Below are 14,614 nucleotides of genomic sequence, written 5' to 3' on the forward strand. Positions count from 1 at the left end.
TGTTCCCTGCGTAGGAAGAAGCCTGATCACATGACCTGTGTGGGGCACAACAGGATGCCCTGTGATGGGCTGCTGTCCCAATGGAGCTACACACACTTCCTGCAAGCCAGAAGTCACACTCACTTGTTACTCTGATGATAGAGAGCCTCCATGGCTCCGGGTCTTTTCCCAAGTCACCGATGAGCGTTCGGCAATCGATTACCTAATGATAGGTAATCATCTGCTTACGCTGCTTTCTTTTCGCCACTGTACCCGGCACACGTCATCACATCCAGGTTGCTTTAGGCCCCTTCCGCCGCGGGGCTGTCTTCCGTACTGCCTGCTGTTACTGATTACTGGGCTAAGAGAAAAACCGCGAATGCGTGCTTCGCTATGGTCACAGTTTGTTTACTTTATTACTCGCTGCAAGTGGCCATTCTGTTTTAGGAGAGGTGGGAGAGCGCTTGCTTGTCAGGCGGTGTTGGGTCACCTCACAGACAGCTGATATCAGGCTGTGTGTTGAGTAGCTGGCACTTTCATCCTGCTATAGTAATGTAAGTTTTCCCCATACAGGTGTGTGTGAAATCTGGGCTGTCACCAGGTGGACGAGGAGGTTCACTACAATCATAACTCCTGCCTGTGAGGGCAAATTGTTGCCATGGGGAAGATGAGGGGCTGAATAAGTTGAATGGCTCCTTGGTTCACACATAAAAGATGTACATTTCCGGTCAAGTCCTGTCCTATTAGTTTTTCTGACAGGATTGGAACTGTACACCTTTTATGTGTGAATCAAGCCATATTATACAAAACTGACAGGACTGGACCAGTGTAGTGAAATTTTTTGCAACTTGATCATATTGTGCAACCAGTTGCACTTATAGGTATAGCTATCAGAAAGTGCAACCTATCCATTGACTTCAACCTATCTGTATCAGAAAATGCAACCCAACCAAACCCTATTCTCACACAGGAAACCCCCCCCCCCCCCCTCTTGCTCAACTACTAACCCCCTGGGAGGGAACAATCCCCCCCCCCCTCTTGTTTAACTAATAACCCCCCTCCCCTGGAGGGAAGAACCATTCCCCCTCTTGCTCAACTAATGACCCCCCTAGAGAGAACAATTCCCCCCCCCCTTCTTGCTCGACTAATAACTCCCCTCCTGGAGGGAACAACCCGCCCGCCGAGGAAACAATCCCCCTTCTAGCTCAATGGGATCCGTGGTTGGAAAAAATTACAGGCGTGTTAACAGAGAGAAGCCACGCCTACGCAGTTATACACTGTCCTCTATGGCAAGTTGCAAAATATGAGTTGCAAAATTTTTCATTACACTGGAAATGAATAGACTTGTGTGAACCCAGCCATATAAAAACTACAAGACTGATGCCAACTGACAGGACTGCACACCTTTTATGTGTGAACTCAGCCTAACTGTCCCTTTTTTTGGAAACTCCATCTCTCCTTCATAACCTGTGATGTACAAATCTGTAGAAACAAGTTGTCTAGTGCAGAGTTCCCCAACCCTGTCCTCAAAGCCCAGCAACAGTATGGGCTCTATTCATAAACCGTTACTGCAAGTTTTCCGCTCAAAACAGCGGACTTTCCCGACCATTTAGCAAAGTAAGCATTCATAAAAGCTGTTCCCGCATGAAAATCTACAATCCCCCAGCAGAGCGAGAAATTTCCACCTTCTGCAGTGTTTTTCTAGATTTATCTAGAAAAAAAGTAACAAAATGGCCATTCATAAAGATTAGAGGAAGCGGTATGTGGACGGGAAATACCGCTTCCTCAAAGCCTGCGGATTACATACAAGTGAATGGGACAGACCTCCCAGAGAGAGCAGTGCACGGAGGGACTCTGCCGGCTTAAGTGTTTGCGCATGCCTTCCGACAGCTTACCGCCAGCCTTCAACAGGAGATCTCCGCACTTGCATCGCAGCTGCCAACATTTTTATGAATGACCACCCAGAAGTCTAAAATACCAATGTGGTATTTTCCCTTCAGGAGTTTTTTTGCCACAATTTTTTTTATGAATAGAGCCCAATATGTTTTGCAGGAAACCACAAGCATGCACAGGTGAGGTAATTAGTGTCTCAGTAGAGCTGATTAACAATCTCTGCAGAATTCCACAAAACATGCACTGTTGTGGGCCTTGATGACAGGTTGGGGAAACACTGGTCTAGTGGAAGATGAGAGGCTGAATAATGCTGCATACACACTTGAGATAAAAGTCTCTGGAAAAGGCAAGATCACAGACCAATTTTACCCCATTCCATGTAGTATGAGAGCCATACTCTACACAGTCTATTCTATGGAGCTGCACTCCCCATCAGATAAAATCTTTGCAAGATGCTGCACACAAAGATGCCCGTACACATTCAAAAGATCATTATCTGCAAAAGATCTCTTCCTGCAATAGATCCATTCCTGCAAAATGCATGCATAGTCTATGAGATCTGCAGATCCTCATACACACCTTGTTTAACAGACTTCATCTGCATATCTGGCAATCATCTGCAGATCTGAAAATCCATCCTGGTGGATCTGATCTGCAGATGATATGCAGATGATTGCCTGCTAAACAAGGTGTGTATGATGATCTGCAGATCTCATAGACTATGAATGCATTTTGAAGGAATGGATCTATTGCAGGAAGAGCTCTTTTGCAGATAATGATCTTTTGAATGTGTACGGGCATCTTTGTGTGCAGCATCTTGCAAAGATTTTATCTGATGGGGAGTGCAGCTCCATAGAATAGACTGTGAAGGTATGGCTCTCATACTACATGGAATGGGGTATAATTGGTCTGTGATCTTGCCTTTTCCAGAGACTTTTATCTCAAGTGTGTATGCAGCATAAGGTGAATGACTCTTTGGTTCGCACACAAATCTGTACATTTCCAGTCCTGGCCTTGCAGTTTTGCATCAGTTTTCTATAAGGCCCAGTGCACACCGAGCGGTTTTTGGAGCGATCCGCCGGCCGCATCCGCCTGTAAAAACGCTTGGCTAATGTATTGCAATGGGATGGTGCACACCGGCGGTTTGAGGTTTTTGCCCAGCCGCAAATGTGCCTCCTGCTGCATGTTTGCGTTTCGTCCTCAATGTAAAGTATAGGAAAAACGCAAATCGCTCTGAAAAACGCTACTTCAGAGTTTGCCGGGCGTTTTTATTACAGAAGCTGTTCAGTAACAGCTTTTACTGTAACAATATGTGTAATCTGCTACACAAAACCGCAAGGTATGTTTAGAAAACCTCTCTAAACAGACCTAGAATCGCTCTGAAATCTACTCCCAAAACCGCTAGCATATTGCGGATCTGCTAGCGGTTTTTGTGTGCACTGGGCCTAAGTTTTACCTGACAGGATTAGAACTGTGTACACATTTTATGTGTTAACACAACCATAGAAGATTGATACAAAACTGACAGGACTAGACCGGAAATGAACAGACTTGTGTGAACCCAACCATAGAAAACTACAAAACTGATGCCAACTGACAGGACTGCACACCTTTTTATGTGTGAACCCAGCCTAAGGGCCCATTTCCATTTGTGCCGCACGCGTCAGCACTTCCGGGTGGGCGGAATCGCAGGCGAATCCCAGAAGCCGTGCCATGCACAGCTATGGGATTCGCCTGCGATCCCGGGCAAAATCTGCGGGCAGTGTCGGCCGAATCGCTAGGGTAAGTGATTCGGCCGGCGGCGCCATAGTTTCCTATGGCAGCGGTTCCCCGCGCGATTTGCCTGCGGGGAAACGCTGCGGTTTCCGCTCCAGTGGAAACGGGCCCTAAGGGCCCATTCACACTTAGAACCGCAGAACGCCGGCGATTACCGCCGGCGTTCTGCGGGAGTGATTTTCCCGCGATTAGCGCGGAAAAATCACTGGACACTGCGGCGGTTTTGGAGCGATCGCGATTAGCGTGCTATGCACGCTAATCACGATCGCAAATCGTGGAACGCTCGTCGCCGGCAAACCGCTGCATGCAACGCGGTTGCGGTTATCGCTAACCGCAACCGCGGCAGTGAGAACACGGCCACTGGCTACAATGTGTAGCGGTTCTTGCAGAACCGCTAGCGGTTTGCTGCGAGCGGGAATCGTGCGATTCCCGCTCAGGTGTGAATGGGCCCTTACTGTACCTCTTTTAGGAACCTCATCTCTCTTTCATAGCCTGTGATGTACAAATTTGTTGAAACAAGTTTTGTTTTTGTTTGTTTTTTTCTTAAATTAATATGCATAGTAGCCTCTTTTTTGCTGTAAGAGATGTAACATTTGACGAGTTTTATCCACTTTACAATTTAGCAATCCTACCCGCTTTGAAATTTTATTTTAAAATGTATTCTGTAGCTTCAGGCTAGGTTTACAGTGGTCAGTTGCATAATGTATGCAAATAATGATTTATAATGTGTGAACTACAATAGAGACTGGAGATTTTTAATATAAAGCCTGCATGCAGCGACTTAGGCCACATACACACATCAGACCATAGTCTTTGGAAAATTAAAGATCACAGACCAATCTTACCACCCTTCATGTAGTATGAGAGCCATACCTTCCCAGTCTTTTCTATGGAGCTGAACTCCCCATCAGAAAAAAATCTTTGCAAGATGCTGCACACACAGATGCTGTACAGACACAAAAGATCAGTAGCTGCAAAAGATCTGTTCCTGCCAAAAATCCATTCCTGCAAACTGCAATGATAGTCTATGAGATCTGCAGATCATCATACACACATGATTTAACTGACATTCATCTGCAGATCAGATCCACCAGGATGGATTTTCAGATCTGCAGATCTGCAGATGAATGTCAGTTAAATCATGTGTGTATGATGATCTGCAGATCTCATAGACTATCATTGCAATTTGCAGGAATGGATTTTTGGCAGGAACAGATCTTTTGCAGCTACTGAGCTTTTGTGTCTGTACAGCATCTGTGTGTGCAGCATCTTGCAAAGATTTTTTCCTGATGTGGAGTTCAGCTCCATAGAAAAGACTGTGTAAAGTATGGCTCTTATACTACATGAAGGGTGGTAAGATTGGTCTGTGATCTTTCATTTTCCAAAGACTATGGTCTGATGTGTGTATGTGGCCATAGAATAATGCAATCAGTTACAGAGCAGTACTGTGAACAGCCCCACAGCATTGTATGGGCAGTGAGTTGACATGCAAAATGATTCTGCAATGTAACTGACCACTGTGAACGAGCCCTGAAAAGGACATGCACATAAAATTCCATTGGTTTGTTTACCGATTGAATGAATTGGCATCAAATTAGCATAAACATTTACATGAGCTCAGAATTATTTGCTGCTCATTGACCCTACATACTGAGCAAGAGATCACACCACACTTGTCTGTGGGAAATGTAGACCGTTCCTCGCAAACGATTTTCTGCATGATATGTGCGGTTGTCTGCTGCGATTGTTTACAGGTGGGTTTTTTGTTTTATACCGCTAGTAGGCATTGATAATCAGTGAGGAATCCCTTGTGATTTGTGAACAAGTAGTATGGGTTGTGGTTTTTGTGTTTGTTTTTTTATGCCATACACAATTGCTGAGGTTTCCTGAAAATACAGCAGACATGTAGGAAAGCACTGCTTATATTTTCCTATTGTACCAAACCACCTACGATTTTAAAAAGTGTGATCCATTCCCTGCCTAATAAGTTAACTTAGATCTTGATTAATTAGGAAACTAATGATAACATTATATATCTAGATTTTGCCTCGGAAGAAGCTCCAATGGAGTGAAACGTCCATCAGGCATGAGCCAGTGCCATGCAGCCACCGCCTGTTCATCCTACAGGTACGACTTTGCACCAGCGTGTTCACACACCCAGTAAAGCTTATCGGTAGTAATGTAACTGTAGAAAAAGAAAAATCATCCCGGGCACCTTCCGTCCAGTGTAATTTATTGTTGCAGAAAGTGACAGACATCCATCTGGATAGTGGATACCACAAACAATGACTACCTCATCCTGGTGATGTTCAAAGGTGATGGTCCGGTGGAGGTGGAGGAGCCAGGGCACAGAGTGGGACAAGCGACGGCCGTTTCGCGTCTATAGAGACGCTTGGTCACGCTGCGTACCACTTAGTGGTACGCAGCGTGACCAAGCGTCTGTATAGACGCGAAACGGCCGTCGCTTGTCCCACTCTGTGCCCTGGCTCCTCCACCTCCACCGGACCATCACCTTTGAACATCACCAGGATGAGGTAGTCATTGTTTGTGGTATCCACTATCCAGATGGATGTCTGTCACTTTCTGCAACAATAAATTACACTGGACGGAAGGTGCCCGGGATGATTTTTCTTTTTCTACAGTTACATTACGTATTGGCGCTTTCTTCTTGACAAACACCGCAGTGCACACGTCCCAGCAATCGACAGAGGTACCACTGATGGTATGGTGAGATTCTATTGCTTTTTGTTCACTCACATAACTAATGCTCATGGTATAGGGAGTGCCACTCCTGGGTCCCCCTTTTTGCTCTCTTTACACGAAGCTTATCGGTAGTGCCAGGCAGTTCCCCTCTCCTTTTAGCTACAGATTACTCCTATGTTAATCTTGTACAAATTCAGTTTTCCTTTACGCAAAAAAAAAAAGTTGGGCTCCTTGCACACCATATCCATTGAGTTGCGTTTAGAATTGCAACGCTGTAGAATAGTACCATAATCGCATGTTAGACATGCGATATAATGTGTTAAGGATACTGTATCATTGAAAATAGGCTTCACTGCCACTGTAAATGTGTACATTATACTGTACAGTTCACTGCATGCAACGTGTTATCCTAAAGAAGCCCACTGCAGCGCAAACTGTGTTAGCCCCATTGGAATATTGCATTGGGTTGTGTTGCAATGCGATTGTCCCTGGGCTTGTTTCCATTGTATGCGGATTCGCATTGCGGAAATTTGCATGACAAATGTAGGGAATGTTAATCTATGGGATAGTTTCCATTCGCTGCATTTTCTTCAGACTGATTCTTCAAAAAAAAAAAAAAAAAAAGCTGCATTTTATTTTTTATTTTTATTTTTTTGTGTGCCACACATCCATTTCCCATGTAATTATTGTCCATTACACTAGATGCATTGTATAAAAACACATGGAACAACCGCTTGCAAAACTTAATATCCTTGTAGAAGCACAGCCTAAGCAGTAGTGATGGGTCGTTCGTGAACGAGCCGGCTCTTTGCTGCGAACGACAAGAGCCGGCTCTCAGTTTTAAAAGAGCCAATTCCTCAGCCGCCCCACAGAGCTCTGCTTTGCTCTGTAATAAAGGGTGCTGAGGCATGCTCGGAGATGTAGTCCTCCTCTTCCAGCTTGTAGGAGTGTATGGGGCGGAGCAGAGCTGTAGCAGGAGGGATTGCCCCATTCAGAGAAGCAGTCTGGAGTTGTAATGGAGACGGGGCGGGGCTTTTACTCCGATTCTGAGTGGTGTCTAGTGATATTTAATGAAGAGCCGATTCAGAGCCGTAAGAGCCGGCTCTTTAATGGGAGCCGATTCAGAAGAGCCGATTCTCTGAGAAGAGCCAGAATTACCATCACTACAGCAGTTGAGAAAGTCCAGCTGATGTAATGAAGCAAGGGTTCCCAATTGGAGCACCTTCATCAGAGTGAGATTCATAACTTAAAGGAAACACAAGGGGACAAAAATTGAGATAAAGTTTCTGCCAGGAAAGTGTTTTATGGCTGAAATTTCCTATCAATAAGGAGTATGCTATAGTCTGACCCAATCCTGACCTGGATTGAAATGATCATTTGCATATTTGATTTTTTAACTCTTTTAGGCAGAGAAAAAAGGGAACACAGCATAGTTATTTGTGTGCTATGCGCTGTACATACACATGTCTAGCTCATCCTGTCACGTGTCACCTTGTGTATCCTTAAAAGAAGCCAGAGGTCTGGCAAAATGTGGTGTGAATAAAAGCCTTCATTTTATTCCTATGATTATTTGGAGGTAAACAATCTCTCCCCCCCCCCCCCCTTTTTTTTTTTTGACTATTTTGCACAAAACAGAGGGTACTTAGGGATAATTACACAGCAACCTAACACCTAAATTCAATGAAATAAATGATAAATGGCCCATCCAAAGATGATCTGCAATGCACACTGTGCTGTGTTGTCCCTTCTCTTCCCTCCAAAGTCACAGAAAGCATTGTTAGCCTACAGGCTAGCAACGCAGCTGTACAACACTTGGCTCCAATCTGTCACCCAAGCAAGTAATTGTGCCTGTGTATGCATCTTAAAGGTGGCCATACATCTCTTGACTTGGCCGATTTATTATAGAATCAGATGAAAATCGGTGCTGCCAAGAGCATGCCCGATTGACAATGCAACCAATTTCAGGCCAAATTTGGTTGCATGTATTGATCAGACATGCTGCATTGTGGTTGATTGGGTGCGCGACAGAACCTCCGGCGCTGTCCACCCTAATGTAAAACGTGCCTGCCTGGTGCAGTATACTTTACCTGTCCGTCGCTGGCTTCATCCACAATCCGCATACTTGCATTCCACGTGGTTGCTGGGGCAACATGGGTGTGTGTGACATCAAGCTTGTATGCGCCGGAAACGTGGCTACGTGTGTGTGGATTGCGGACGGAGCCAGCGGAGGTCACACAGGTAAATGATACTTCCCTGGGTGGGCACATTTTACATTAGGGTGGACAGCACAGGGCCAGTGGATGCGGCATCACAAGGCCGATTCCGGAGATTGCATGCTGAATTCTCTCGGGAAGCGGGCTGCTGGTGTATGGGCAGGCAACAGATCCCTCTCCCATAAGATTCGATCAGCGTGAAATCTCTCTCTTGGTCAATCTGCCTGTACATCATCTGATAGTCACCATTATGAAGTTGCCTTTCAACTTTGGGAGGCCCAGAGCCTTATCCAGTAGAGAAAGTATATAAGCTCGAGCTACATACACACGCTCAACAAGCGCACAATGTGCAAACGACCACCCGCACGACATGACGAACCAAGCGATCTAATGTACCACACGACCTGTATGTCCACACGGATAAACTACCAACTCATTTGCATACTGCACACGATAGTGGAACGACGGACTACACATTGAAAATAAATACAAGTCGTTTAACAGTCATTCAAACAACTTGTACACACAGACCATCTGCACAATATCAGATGACTGTATGCCAACATGGATCCAACAGTTGGATTGGGCGCAAAGTCTGTTATCAGTCGCTGGTCCAGTCGTTAGCATGCGTACACACGCCTGACTGTCGTCCAACATACTAAAGTCGGGAGTGTGTACGGGCCTTCAGCCAGCTCACACCCGATAACACAGGAGTTGACCTACAGGCTGGTCCTCTGGCCTGTCTCACTCAAACATTCATACAAGAGTCAGTGTCAAGTAATGGTGTGTACACACTTGAAAGATATCAGACCAATTTTACCCCCTTCCATGTAGTATGGGGGCCATACCTACACAGTCTATTCTATTGAGCTGAACTCCCCATCAGATAAAAAGCTTTGCAAGATGCTGCACACAAAGATGCTGTACACATGCAACAGATCAGTATCTGCAAAAGATCTGTTCCTGCAAAATGCATTCATAGTCTTTGATATCTGCAGATCCTCATACACACCTTTGTTTAACAGACATTCATCTGCAGATCAGATCCACCAGGTTGGATCTTCAGATCTGCAGATGATTGTCAGATATGCAGATGAAGTCTGTTAAACAAGGTGTGTATAAGGACCTGCATATCTCAGACTATGAATGCATTTGGCAGGAACAGATCTTTTGCAGATACTGATCTGTTGAATGTGTACAGCATCTCTGTGTGCAGCATCTTGCAAAGATTTTTAGCTGATGGGGAGTTCAGCTCAATAGACTAGACTGTGTAGAGTATGGCTCTCATACTACATGGAAGGGGGTAAAATTGGTCTGATATCTTTCATTTATCTTTGAAGTGTGTACACACCATTACTCAGGATCCTGTCCAGATCTATAGGCCCATACACACGTCGGATTTTTCCGAACGACAGGTCGTTTGAACGTCCCGTCGTTTAGTCGTCCGCACGTCGTTCGGGTGATAAGACTGGTCTTGAGCAATCCCCCGGGCGGATCGCTCTAAATCAGTCTTATCACCCGAACGACAGTCTGTACACACACCCGATTTGGCGTGCGGACGACTAAACGACGGGTCGTTCGGAAAAATCCGACGTGTGTATGGGCCTTATGACTGAAGATACACTTAAAGTTTTAAAAGGAACCCTGGTTTAAAGGGATATGGAGGCTGACATGTTTGTTTCCTTTTAAACAATGCACATTGCCTGGCTGTCCTGCGTATCCTCTGCCTCTAATACTTTAAGCCATAGACGTGGAACAAGCATGATCAGATGTCTATGACAAATCTGACAAGATTAGCTGCATGCTTGTTTTGGGTGTGGAATTTAGACCCTATCTGAGAAAAAGATCAGCAGGACTGCCAGGGTATTGGTATTGTTTAAAAGGAAATAAATAAGGCCGCTTCCGTAGGTCTCACACATCGGGTTTATTTTAAATAAAAGTTATGACCCTGATTTACCTTTACTAGAAAGCACAGGAGAAACTACAGGATTTAGAAAGCCAAGACCAAGCTTATATTTATTTAAAAATGATCAGTTCTCCACCCTTTCAGCAATTCTCACTATGATCTGATATGACCCAGATGAAGGTTGCACATTTTTGGATGCTGCCATATTTATTTCCTTCTAAGCAATATTAGTTGCCTGACTGTCCTGCTGATCTATTTGGCTGCAGTAGTGTCTGAATCTCACCAAAAACAAGCATGCAGCTTATCTTGTCAGATCAATAATGTCAAACAACTGATTTGCATATGCTTGTTCAGGGGCTATGGCTAATAGTATTAGAGGCAGAGGATCAGCAACACAGCCAGGCAACTGGTATTGCTTAAAGAGACTCTGTAACAACAAAAAGATCCCCTGGGGGGTACTCACCTCGGGTGGGGGAAGCCTCCGGATCCTAATGAGGCTTCCCACGCCGTCCTCTGTCCCACGGGGGTCTCGCCGCAGCCCTCCGAACAGCCGGCGACTGTGCCGACTGTCAGTTCAATATTTACCTTTGCAGGCTCCAGCGGGGGCGCTGTGGCGACTTTCGGCACGGAAATAGACGGAAATACCCGATCTCCGTCGGGTCCGCTCTACTGCGCAGGCGCCGGAAACTTGCGCCTGCGCAGTAGAGCAGACCCGACGGCGATCGGGTATTTCCGCCTACTTCGGCGCCGAGAGGCATCAGAGCGCCTGCGCAGGAGCCAGGAAGGTAAATATTGCGTCACGGCTGTACGGAGGGCTACAGCGAGACCCCCGAGGGACGCAGGACGGCGTGGAAAGCCTCATTAGGATCTTGAGGCTTCCCCCACCCGAGGTGAGTACCCCCCAGGGGACGTCGTTACAGTTCCTCTTTAAAAGGAAATAAATATGGCAGCCTCCATATCCCTCTCGCTTCGCTTGCCCTTTAATGACAGACAGTGTCCAAGAGAGTCAAGCTAGACTTTGCAGGACTACTTCAGGTTATAAGAAAATGCTGAGAAAATGGTTGGCACTGCCACAACATTTTTGTGTGTGCAGGCCACAGCCTCCAATAAAATGTCCAGTTTGAACCGGGTGTTAAGCTTTTAGTACCCGTTGCCCACCATCTCAACACCTGTGTAGGTATGTGCTAAGCTAACTCCTACCATGATGATCACTTGTTAATGATACAGTGACTGCATTTGCACACACAATTAAAGAGGAACTCCAGTGAAAATAATGTAATAAAAAAATGCTTCATTTTTACAATAATTATGTATCAATGGTTTAGTCATTGTTTGCCCATTGTAAAATCTTTCCTCTCCCTGATTAACATTCTGAAATTTATCCCATGGTGACATTTTTACTGCTGGCAGGTGATGTCAGTGGAAGGAGATGCTGCTTGCTTTTTTTGGCAGTTAGAAACAGCTGTAAACTATTTCATGCAATGCAATGAGGTTCACAGACAGGAAACTGTCAGGACCATGGTCCTGACATCACACTGTGGGAGGGGTTTCACCACAATATCAGCCATACAGAGCCCCCTGATGATCCATTTGTGAAAAGGAAAAGCTTTCTCATGGGAAATGGGGTATCAGCTACTGATTGGGATGAAGTTCAGTTCTTGGTTACGGTTTCTCTTTAAATAGCACTGGCAGTGCCAACCATTTTCTCAGCATTTGTTTGGACCAGAGCACGCTGTGTCGCTGACCAACAGGTGATGCTGCCACACCTTTCACACACTCCCACCCTTACATTGCCATAGTGGTGATTGCTTTATCTACTGGTTTGAAACATTAATTTAGGTTCTATAGGTGAAGAAAGGGAGACTTTTTTTTTTTTCCTCATTATGTATTTTATTTGTGTTTTCATAAATGGAATACATTTATCCAGCACCACAGAATATGTTGGCGCTTTTATAAATCAATAATAATTATGCCTAAACTGTATGTAACTGTTAGTATTATATTTTGCAGGCCTGTTTGATTGCTTCTGATGAAACTTGACTGAAGTTACTGGATAGCCAATGACATGAGCTGCAGGATGGCAGAAGGTAGGTAGGAAAAATGCTGGCGCTGACTCAGTTCTTGGTGGCCTGTTACTTACGTTGTCTATTGTAGTCTTGTTACACTTTGGTTACAGCAAGAATCATCCCCTCTGTAGATTGTTGTTTTGCAGTGGTGCGGTGTAACAGCCGCTGTGTAACGTGTGGACTGATGATCACAGTGCTGCGGGTGCAGTATAACGACATTCGAAACGCATACGTTGACAATGGGCAATATGCAATTCACTTTTTCACATGAATTTTCTCCAAGGTGATATTTTCACAACTTGTAAATAAAATACCTTTTAAACTATCAGCAAGCAAGAAAATACTCAAAATCATTTTGATAGTACTTTTTCACCTACTTTTTGGTACTTTTTCCATTACAAAATGCCAATAAGTTATTTTGAATCGAAGATGAAAAATTATCTCCTAGGAGAAAACTCAGGAGAAAAAGTGAATTGCATATGGCCCCGTGAAGCATACTTTTCATTGGCTTTATGCGATGCGCGGATAATATGCGGCGTTGCTTTCCTGTTGTCTCCCTGTTGTTACAGGAAATGCAAAGCTGTGCAACTCCCACTGTGAGTCTAGCGTAATAGAACTGGTCCTAAATTGTTTAAGCGTCTGAAGGTGGCAGATGCCATGGGCAAAAAAAAGTTCCCTCGTTAGTGAGCTTTGTACTGAAGAGTGAGCTAAATGTTGCATCTTTCCCCACTTCAAGCAATTTGATCTGATCTTGCAGGTGTACATTTCGCCGATCATAAGGGTGGTTTTTTATTATGTAAATTGTGGTACTCTGTTCCTTCTTGTCAGATGGGATTTGTGCTGATTGGCAGATGTACTGCATGCTTCGTTTTGGCACGATTGCAGTTCTGACACATACAGTACATTTGAATGGGCTTCTGCAAGAACCACAAAATCCACATAGCAAGTGCGCAAACAAGAGCTTTAAGTGAGAGGGATATGGAGGCTTCCATATTTATTTCCTTTTAAACAATACCAGTTGCCTGGCTGTCCTGCTGATCCTCTGCCACTAATACTTTTAGCCATAGATCCTGAACAAGCATGCGGCAGATATTTCTGATTGAAGTCTGACAAGATTAGCTGCATGCTTGTTTCTGGTGTGATTCAGACACTACTGCAGCCAAACAGATCAGCAGGACTCCTAAGTAACTGGTATTACTTAAAGAGACTCTGAAGCGACTTTTAAAACAGCTTTTTACCTTCTATTCTACGTGGGCATGTTTGCCCCTGCTAAAACGCCGCTCTCCCGCGGCAGAACGAGGGGACTTTACCCCCCAAATCCCCTCCGTAGTGCCCGGGGATCGCTTCCTGCTTGAAATAGGGCTAACGGCCGCAGCCCTGCATCTCAGCGCGTCTATCAGTGCTGATCGACGCCTCTCCCCGCCCCTCTCTGTCTTCCTTCACTGAGAGGGGCGGGGATCCGCCGCTGATAGACATGCATGGAGGCAGAGCTACAGCCGAAAGCTCTGCCTCCAGGAGCAGCAAAATCTACGACCAAGTTGGTCATGGATTTTGCGCGGGGGGGGGGGGGGTTTGGGGGGGGGTAAAGACCCCTGCCACGGGATGGCAGCGTTTTAGCTGGGGCAAACATGCCGATGTAGAATATAAGCTAAAAAGCTGTTTTAAAAGTCGCTTTAGAGTCTCTTTAAAAGGAAATAAATAGCAGCCTCCATATACCTCTCACTTCAGGTTCCATTTAAAGAAATCTGTAATACTCTACCCCCCCCCCCCCCCCCCTTTCCTCAGGAAGGGCATTCCTCTTGATGCAAACGAGGCTTCCCCCTGCATTCCCACCCCCCACCCCCCGTCCCTTCGCTTCAGCAATGTCAGCCACTGAACACCAACGAGGTAAATATTTGCCTACTGTAATCCAAGAGCGGTTTCCGATCGAGCTCAGGCAGAAATAGCCGAGTCCGATTGGGGTCCACTCTAATGTGTCAGGCGACTCATGCCTGCGCAGTAGAGCGGACCCGATCGGTCTCTGCTATTTCCGCCTGAGCCTGATCGGAAAGCCACTACTGTGCTTGTGCTGGAGCCGG

The 14,614-nt window shown here is 45.4% G+C and overlaps 2 protein-coding genes across 7 annotated transcripts in view; one reads left to right on the forward strand and one right to left on the reverse strand.

Moving 5' to 3' along the window:
* The window catches only part of GOSR2 (golgi SNAP receptor complex member 2), a 41,421-nt gene extending 41,124 nt beyond the window's left edge, over positions 1–297 (reverse strand). The window contains exon 1 of one of the 2 annotated variants that reach the window (XM_068263236.1): positions 124–297. In XM_068263236.1, coding sequence (XP_068119337.1) covers positions 124–152 — 29 coding nt within the window. In that variant the 5' untranslated portion in view covers positions 153–297. The remainder of the gene's footprint in view (positions 1–123) is intronic. The other variant, XM_068263235.1, reaches the window with a different exon arrangement.
* A 142-nt stretch (positions 298–439) lies between these two features.
* Positions 440–14,614, forward strand: part of LOC137541751 (proto-oncogene Wnt-3) — a 303,040-nt gene continuing 288,865 nt past the window's right edge. For all 5 annotated transcript variants that reach the window (XM_068263229.1, XM_068263233.1, XM_068263230.1 and 2 more), the window contains exons 1-3: positions 440–533; positions 5,689–5,775; positions 12,481–12,557. The gene's annotated coding sequence lies outside the window, so the exon portion shown is untranslated. The remainder of the gene's footprint in view (positions 534–5,688; positions 5,776–12,480; positions 12,558–14,614) is intronic.

The sequence above is a fragment of the Hyperolius riggenbachi genome, chromosome 12 (genome assembly GCF_040937935.1).
Source record: "Hyperolius riggenbachi isolate aHypRig1 chromosome 12, aHypRig1.pri, whole genome shotgun sequence".
Taxonomy (NCBI): Eukaryota; Metazoa; Chordata; class Amphibia; order Anura; family Hyperoliidae; genus Hyperolius; species Hyperolius riggenbachi.